This window comes from Cynara cardunculus (assembly GCF_001531365.2).
Source record: "Cynara cardunculus var. scolymus isolate 2C chromosome LG 2, CcrdV1, whole genome shotgun sequence".
Classification (NCBI taxonomy): domain Eukaryota; kingdom Viridiplantae; phylum Streptophyta; class Magnoliopsida; order Asterales; family Asteraceae; genus Cynara; species Cynara cardunculus.
This window is the reverse complement of record NC_037529.1, coordinates 3,329,694-3,339,243: the sequence shown is the minus strand read 5'-3', so window position 1 is coordinate 3,339,243 and position 9,550 is coordinate 3,329,694. Positions and strand designations below refer to the sequence as shown.

Genomic DNA, 9,550 nt, shown 5'->3' with positions numbered 1-9,550 from the left:
TATAGTGTATGATCATACGCATACATAATAGGACGGAACCATCAGGTGGGGTTAGACAGAACAATTGTCTATCTAGTGTTTGATATATTATATATAATAATTATAAATGATACAAATAAGGTAATATTTAAATAATTTAATTTATAAACATTTTAAACGATTCTCATGTACATAAATACATACTTATACAATAGCATTAGCACTAAATTTGAATGAAAATTATTTATTTGGTTTGGAAAATCCTTATGGATAGGGAGATATGAAAGTTGTTGCAACATCAGTGTTTGTGGATGTAACGCCCCCAGAACCCCGTAGCAATGATATTGTCCGCTTTGACTAACCTGCCCGCTAAACCACAAAGCAGTAGCCGCACGGTTTTGTTTCTGGCAGCCGCACAACGCAAGCCCCAAAACGCGCCATTGAATACAGAGTGGCCCAGCGGAAGGAAGAAGCGCACCTGTCCCAAGATATTGTCCTCTTTGCCCGCTATACCACAAGGCAAACGCGTCATTGAATACAGAGTGGCCCAGCGGAAGGAAGAAGCGCACCTGTCCCAAGATATTGTCCTCTTTGCCCGCTATACCACAAGGCTCAAGGTTTTACTTTGCCCGCTATACCACAAGGCAAACGCGTCATACTAGGTTGAGGTATCCACACCCTTATAAGGAGTGTTTAGTTCTCCTCACCAACCGATGTGGGACGGGTTGTTACAGTGGATGTAAAGGCAGTGGTGGTTGACAATGGTCGTAGAGGACATGAAAATGGTGGCAGCGGCCGACGATAGTGGAGGTAGGTGGTAGTGGTAGCTAATAGTCGTGGTGGTTATGATAGGTGCAAATCGTGGTGGCAATGAGCGGTATTGCTTGTTGGACGACGGTGGTTGTGGATGTAGAGGAAGTGGTGGTTAGTGGACGACGATGATTGTGGAAGACGTGAAGATGTTTGGATAATGGTGGTGTTGGCATCCAACGCTGGTAGAGAAGGTAATTGTGGCTGACGTAGTGGAGGCAGTGATAGTAGTGGTGCTTGTGGTTATAATGGAGGTAGTCGGCGACGATGATGGTCAATGATTGTGGATACGGTGGAACAGGTTGTTGTACTGGAGTAATAGGTAGAGGTGGAGGCGTCCGACAATAGTTGACGATGGCTATCGGATCCCGCTGATGGTGGCATCAGCTACGACTATTTAAACAAATACACACGTTAACTATCAAACAATGGTAGATTAATAATAGTTTAGTTTTCATTTCATTTTACCCCATCTTGTTCAACTTCTTATGGTGAAAACAGATTTTTTTTGTCCCATCTTCTCCCTGTCTCATATCGTGCCAAATATAAAACAACGAGTTGTTGTTTAATCATATGTCGCTCCAAACATGAGACAATGAATTTTGTACCATCATCTCATGTCCATGTACCAAATGCAACCTAAATGCCCAAATATCTCAGGGGTTGTTTGTTTACCTCTTAGTAGTTCCATTAAGAGACAACATCTGAATCATTAAGAGGTGAATCTTGTTTGACAAAAACCAAGTCTGCCTCTTAATGGTTCTAAAATCCTCCGAGCCTCCCTTAACCATTCAGCGCCCTAATTTTATAGTAAACAATTATATTTCATTTTGCACTATATTCTAATCACTTAATCATTTTGCACCAAACCATTCAGCAACTATCGAACAACCCCTAGTGTGGCTTGACCTAACTCTAGATTATCGTGTAATAATCTTAGCATTAGAAACGGTTAAAATTGAAACCAGATTTATTGAAAATCAAAAAAGATCTTACAAAAAGGATAAATTCAAAAAACTGCTACTTTGGTAGATGGGTCGGGTTTTGAATTATAAAGTTGGGCCGAACTCAATATCTCGGCCCATCACATATAGAGCGAAAGTGCGAACCCTTCTCCCAGGTGGAATCATATATGTAAACCCTATAGTTGCTGCCTTTCTTCTCGCGGCTCTTCACGGCAGGGAGGTTTTCTAACGCCGCCTCTTATCGTCTCAATTTGCAGGTTCATTTCCTCCCTTTTCATCTCGTCTTCATTCTAATTGTTGTTTGTTGATCTAGTACAACCACCAGTTCGGAGTTAGGGTTATGATTTTGTGCTTAAACGTTACGTTTTCTGGTTTTTGGAATATGTCGATCGTTTTTGCAGTTTACTCCACTGTTAATTTGTTCTAACTTGAATTCATTTGTTTTTATTTGGCAATAATTGGGCTGTGTTTGTTTTTCATGGATAATGTTACCCTGTTGAAATTCTAGATTGAAATATACTTGAACTGTTTTAGGGTTTTTTCCCCTAACACACGGGTGAGGAAGCTAGTGACGATAACTTGAATCTAAGTCCAATATGGCACATCAATGTTCGCAGTCTTAAACCTCTATTGTAGAACCGACCATTTTAGTAATATTAGTTATGGCCTAATGGGAACTGCTGGTTTTTTATATTTTGAATCTGAGAAGATGATTGCTATTTGTTGGCTGCTACGAGAAATGCTTTGATTCTTTAAAATATTATTTTTGACTATATGATGATTGAAACCAAATCAAATGAAAGGAGCTTTAATGAGGTCAGTGTAGACCTGTTCATTATCCCATGGAGTAGAGCTATTGTTTTTGTGATGACATCTGGTTTGTGAAAAATATCAGAGGCAACAAGAGCTTGTCCTGATGGTTTACTTGTTGTTAATTGCACAAGCTTATGAAAAGTGTTATGGTTTAATTGTTTGGGGAATATAAATTATTTATTGAACAAATTTCGTTGAATTTAAAGCAAGTTTATGAACATTGATGCATCTTTCAGGTGTACCTTCTCTCTGTATTTAGCCCTGAAGAATTGCATATTTTACTAGTCGAAGAACTTTATTTACAAATGAGCATTATCCTCTGAAATAAATGTTACCTGTTCAATTATATTTTGATGGTAGACAATATTTTTGTTATCGGATTTCAGGTAAGTAATGGCAGTTCCTAAGCTTGATAAGAAGATCGTCAAGAAGCGGGTCAAGAAGTTCAAGAGACCCCACAGTGACTGGAAGATATGTGTCAAGGTATATTTTGATTTGTATTCTGCGTTTTGTGTGCCTTTGAATTGTTCTTGTGAACTAGAGAAATGATAGGTGCTGCTTATGATCATTATCTTAGTGCTCAATTTGAGCGTAAACTCGAAAAAATAGTTTTTGAAAAATATTATGCCTTTTCTTGTCACTTAAATTTTCAAATGGCATAACCGTTGGGTTGTTGACAAGTAATATTGTATTATAGGATTTGCTCTCGATGTTTCCTTTGTCTCATCACTTCTATTTTTTTCTTTTTCTTTGTTATCATGCCATGAATTTAGCTCCATTTGATCAATGGCTTTCCTATGAATATTACTCGAATGCAGCATTTGATTACCTGGATGCTGACTTTTTAGTACTTTATTGCAGGAAAACTGGCGCAGACCAAAGGGTATCGATTCCCGTGTGAGGAGAAAGTTCAAAGGTGTAACTCTTATGCCCAACATTGGATACGGCTCAGACAAGAAGACCCGTCACTATCTCCCAAATGGTTTCAAGAAGTTTGTGGTTCACAACGCCAAGGAGTTGGAAGTTCTCATGATGCACAACAGGTATATTCGTTTTCAACTGTGTAATCATAAACCTTTCTACAACTCCAAAGAAACCAAACCAAACCAATATTTTCTTTGTGGACAACTTATTTGGTCAGCTATACATGAATGTTTGATAGTGGCTAAATGATTAGAAAGTGGCTTATTCAATAATCTTCTAGGGGAGCTTTATGTAGAGAGTCAAGTTTTTTTCAAACCTGCCGCTTTCAATTAAAAAACAGTCCTTTCATCTATTATAAAGAGCCTTCCAAACAAAAAACCTTCCCTATCTAATACACAGATTATTTCATATAGACAACTTTATCTTTGCAGAGCTTAATGGAAAACCTACCAAACAATCTCTATTCCAATACATCCCACTCAAAAGTCGGTTAAGCGAGTTGGGATGTACGCACACCTGTTTTCTACGCCAAATAGTAGAGCGACTGTTTCTACGAACACCCAATTTCAACGTGTTGTTCAATAATTGTTTTTTTAAAAATGATTCGTTTTCAGGACATACTGTGCTGAGATTGCACACAATGTATCTACCCGCAAAAGGAAGGAGATAGTCGAACGTGCAGCACAATTGGACGTTGTTGTGACCAACAAATTAGCAAGGTTGCGCAGCCAGGAGGACGAGTAAGCTTATATTCACATAATGTCATGAGTTCAAGACTTGATATTGTTATGATCTCAAATCCTAATTTTCTAGTTTTTCTCTTAATATTGTATGCCTTTGGTGTTGCTACAAAGACTTCCAAACAATTTTGTGAAGGAGATCAGTACTTTTACCCTTCTACTTTATGTTTATGTGCACAATGCTTGTCCTTCTTGTTATGATTGCGCCATTTTGCCTTACTTCCATGTAGGGGTATTAACGAGTCGAGTTGCACGTTATTTGAGTTCCATTTGAAAAAAAATTACCAATCTGTTAAGAGTTTGCAAGGTGGTATCGAGATGCATAGAGCTAGAAAGAATATTTTAATAACGTAATTAATACGTAAAAAAGCATTTTGTTAAATGTTAACGATATATTTCTTGCCAAAAATTTAAATGAAAGGACATTGTCTCCCCAATCTGTTGCTTCGATTCTTGAATTTTTGATGATGTGGGCGGTGAAAGACCCATATAGAGCATAGCATATGCCACCATTTCATTCTTTTGTCATAGTGTAAAAAATTATAGAGTTGGGAAAGGTTCTGACTCGTAATTCACTTATGACCCCGTGTTTGATAGCCCGACTGTATTGGCATTGATTCTCATGTCGGTTTTAAGACGAAATAGTTTAGACTTGGTTTTTATCATTTCTAAGACGTAAGAGTTTAGAATTGGTTTGATCATGTTTAAGACGTGATGGTTTAAATTTGGTTTGATCATGTCTAAGACGTAAGTAGTACTTTAAATATGGTTTTATTTAGGGAGTGTTGGCAACTTGTAACCATCTCAATTCATTCACTATGTAATGCATGCAACCAACTTTAAAAGGATAAAAAACGAGGCTAAGATACACTTAATATATGCTCATAATGTGGTATGCGGCATCATCGGTAGATGTGTGCATCAAACTGGTCGAGCGGCTTCACATCAATAAACTGAAATTCGATTGGACTTTGGTTATGGAAACCAAACCCATAATTTTGTGTTTTGAATTTTATATTGTTTTAGGTTCGGGTTGAGGTTGGTCGGTTTCTGGTAGAGGATTAGTTATATGCAATATATACACACATATATATATAGGGTATATTTCTTTTACAACCTTGTGCATTTGTACAACCTTTGCAACCCAATTAATTTGAGATATTTATAGAAATGATTGGAGTTCATTTATTATGATTTGAATATTTATGGAATATGAATAGTGTTTATTAATTACGATTAATACTTTATATTAGGAAACAATTAATTAATTAAAAATTGAATGGTTGAGATGAGGGTTGTATAGGGTGTAGGAATGACAAAGAGTGTAGAATAACATCCCTATATATATATATATATATATATATATGTATGTATGTATGTATGTATATATGTGTATATATATGGACAAGTTTAAACGAGAACACTAACTATTTAAGAAAACAAGAAAAAAGTTGTTAATATACAAAATCATGGATGATTCACATACACATATTCAGGTACAAAATCATATATAATTTATACACACACACACACACATATATATATATATATATATATATATATATATGGATGTTATTCTACACCATTTGCCATTCCTACACCCTATACAACCCTCATCTCAACCATTCAATTTTTGATCAATTAATTGTTTCCTAATATAAAGTATTAATCATAATTAATAAACTCTATTCATATTCTATAAATATTCAAATCATAATAAATGAACTCCAATCATTTCTATAAATATCTCAATTAATTGAGTTGCAAAGGTTGTACAAATGCATAAGGTTGTAAAAGAAATATACCCTATATATATATATATATATATATATATACACACACGACATACTTGATTTAGAAATCGATCATAGGTTTAGAAATTAGAAAATTATACAACCGACTTGATTTAAGATTTTCGAAAAATAAATAAATAAACCCAACCCGAATTCAAATATCCCTTGAAAAATCGTGTTGTAGATTTCAAAGAATTCAAATCTTTCACAAACACATAATATCTGGTTTAGGTTGGAGTTCACGTTCAAATTCAAACCATTTTTCTGTCAAAACACAAACTCAAAGTCAAAAGCAGTACATAATCCTGAATTTAGAAATCTGCATTAAACTTGACTTTATAATCAACATGTTGATTATGATACACATTTTTATTAACCCAATGAGTTACTATTTATTACATCATTACCATTTAATTTAAATATTTACGAGTGGCTTTTTCATGAATTAATTACATACATGTTAAAATGTCTTACTCAATTTGGCAAACATACCCCATCTCATTTATGTCCTACTTTTTTTTAGATGGTATAATTTTTTTATGTATTAATTAACATATATTTGCTTCACAAAATGTTTGTTTCATATATATTTGGTTAACAACGTTAAAAAAAAATTAAATGTACTTTTTGTTTCTCAAACAGGCCAAGAAGTTTCACATTGTAAACATCATGTCAAACAAACACATTATAAAATAGATACATATTAACCACAACATTAAATTTTAGCCAGATATGGAAAAAAAAATCATATAAAATAGCAGTGGTTATCAGAAATCTCACAAATTAAAGAGATATAAAAACAAGTATCATATTTTATTATGTTACATTTGTGTTTTTAATAGGTGTTATTATTAATTTATCAGTAGACGTATGCAATGATCCGATATTCTATACAAATCATAACAACATACCACATTCCAATTGTTACAGAACTTTTTATATCAAACTGTTTATTTATCTGTCGTCATTTTTTATAATAATTTTTTTTTTATCAATTTTAGTTCATAATTACGAAAAGGGGTATACGTTTAAAACGTGTACGTAATTTAAATTCCATGATAATAGCTTATGGCTTACAAATTAAGACATTAGTATATTAATTAACCAGTAAATAAATATATTTATATGGTTGAACGAATCAAATATTTATATGCTTATGATTATCATGTCGATGATAAAACAACATATATCATAATTGAAAAAAGGTGACCACTACATGTTTTTATCATAGCAAAACGCCATGAAAGTAACCTTCACCGCCGAAAGCTGTGAAGGTAACATTCGAAGTGTTTTGTTGTGGATGTTCGGCTTTTTGTTACTTTCACAGCGTTTTGCTGTGATGTTTCAAATGTAAAAAAACTTAACCTAACCCATAGGTTTGGTGCTCAATCTTATTAAAAAAATGTTAAGAATAAACTATAAATTTGGTCTATGTAGTTTGTTGAAATCACACTTTTCGTTCATATAGTTTAGAAATTATAAGATAGTCATCGTAGTTTACAAAAACGTCCTAATTTGGTCCCTTATTTTAACGGTCATTAAAAGTTATTCTTAAATGAATGACAATTTCTTTCTTCTATCGATTATTTGTTTTTTACTCAATCAAACCCGATTTTAAAATTTTTATTCATGTAGTTTATGATTGGGTAAAAGACAAAAAAATTGATAATCAGATAAAAATGCCCTTTATTTAACAGAATTTTAAAACGATCGTTGGAATGAAGGACTAAATCCAGACATTTTTGCAAATCATATAAATTCAAAACTACAGAGGCAACAAATGTTACTTATGAATCACATATGAATAGTATTTGGTTTTTTACAAATACAATTAAATGTTTATTAAAAATGAATAATAAATCAAGACTTATTTATTGCATGTTTTAAAATACAAAAATCATGGGTATATGAAAGGTTGGCATGTGGGACTCTTTCTTAATACATGTTAAAATGTCTTAATGAAAAAGCTTATGAGTGCTGAATTTAACCATAATTTAATGGGGTGCATGTTAAATGTCTTATAGAATTTTGGCAAACATAAACCCTACCAAGCCCCATCTCATTTATACCCTTCTCTTTTTCTTCTATAATTATTCAACTTAATCATTAAGAAATTTAACATATCTATGACATTTATTATTAGCTACTAATTTAAGACATTTAATAAATGGGTGAGGATATATGCACCCCTCCCTATAGGTACAGTGTACCCCCTCCTATATTTTAGGTCAAAGTCAATTAATTACATTAATCTTTTTTCAAAAATTCATATTTTATAAATTATTGTTTTCTAATTTTAATTTTCTAAATTTATGTTTTATAATAAATTTTTGCCAACTAACTATTTTTAAATTAATTCAAATAGCTATAAAWTWWTTTTWRKTTTTATAATTGTATTGTTAACATTTTAATTAATTAATAATTTATATAGGTATTTTTTTTAAATAAATATTTAAAACTACAAAGATAAAATAATTTAATACAAAAAAGATTATCAAAATAAGTTAATTGATAAATCAACAAATAGAGTACAAAAAGTCTGAAAATATTACAACTCAATCAAATGAAATAAATTCCGTAGTATGATTACTAGATAACATTTGCTCGTACTTATTTATTCGGGTCATTTACGGAGTAGCCCATGCGGTCGCGTAATCATATTTGTAACGAAACCAATTTGGCACGATAGAAGGCATCGGGTGTCCTTCTGCCAAAGATATTTTCAAGAAGTCAATTTTTTTTTCTTCCAACCACCTCTAAGCTTATGTTTTCAAAATTTATGTTCTATATATTTTTAGTATAACAATATTGTTTAAAAAAAAAAAAAACATAATACAATTTAAACTAATTTAATATTTGAATTTTTAATAAAAAAAGACGAATTATTATCTGAATTTTTAGAGATTGTTAAAAACTGGTGAAATTAGTATTTGAATATTCAAAACTTAAATAAGAATTGATTAGTTACTTTTTACTTATTAAAGTCGGAAAAAAATAATGGATTATTTTCTGAATTTTTAAAGTTGCAGAAAGATTAATGATATATTATATTAAAATATAGATAAAATAAAAATTAAGAATTTGCATATGAATTTTTAAAGTTTTTATTCGAATTTTATAAGGACAAACTATATGACTATATACATATGGTTAAAATTTGTAAAATAATAAAATAAGTGATATATTATTTTTTATAAATAACACAGCTATTGTCATTCTAATTTATTGGTTTTAAATTTGATTAATATATAATACAAATAAAAATTATAACTAATATAGATTGAGAGAGAGAGATAGAGAGAAAACGAGAGGGAGACATACGAGAGAGAAAAATTCAAAATTTCAAATCATTTAATGTTATTAATAGGTGAGAGTGTAAATAACAACCCCCTTAATAAAGGGGTGCTAATTGCACCCTTAATAGGGGTGTGAAATTCATTGAAACTTAAACCATGTCAAAATCAATCAAAATATAATATATTTTATTATTATTATTTTACATATTAATATATATATATATAATTCC

The 9,550-nt window shown here is 31.8% G+C and overlaps 1 protein-coding gene across 1 annotated transcript; it reads left to right on the top strand.

Annotated features, from left to right (window-relative positions):
- Nucleotides 1-1,895: 1,895 nt before the first annotated feature.
- Nucleotides 1,896-4,426, top strand: LOC112508114 (60S ribosomal protein L32-1). Its single transcript, XM_025112896.1, has 4 exons — nucleotides 1,896-2,011; nucleotides 2,954-3,050; nucleotides 3,429-3,610; nucleotides 4,106-4,426. The coding sequence occupies exons 2-4, from the start codon at nucleotides 2,961-2,963 to the stop codon at nucleotides 4,233-4,235; spliced, it is 402 nt and encodes a 133-aa protein (XP_024968664.1). The 5' UTR covers nucleotides 1,896-2,011; nucleotides 2,954-2,960; the 3' UTR covers nucleotides 4,236-4,426.
- The last annotated feature ends 5,124 nt before the right edge of the window (nucleotides 4,427-9,550 follow it).

What these genes read in the sequence shown, in the direction of transcription:
- LOC112508114 (XM_025112896.1), top strand. Translation starts at nt 2,961, where the DNA reads ATGGCAGTTCCTAAGCTTGATAAGAAGATCGTCAAGAAGCGGGTCAAG. An exon ending in ACTGGAAGATATGTGTCAAG is followed by an intron (nt 3,051 to 3,428) that starts GTATATTTTGAT and finishes ACTTTATTGCAG; the next exon opens with GAAAACTGGCGCAGACCAAA. An exon ending in GTTCTCATGATGCACAACAG is followed by an intron (nt 3,611 to 4,105) that starts GTATATTCGTTT and finishes ATTCGTTTTCAG; the next exon opens with GACATACTGTGCTGAGATTG.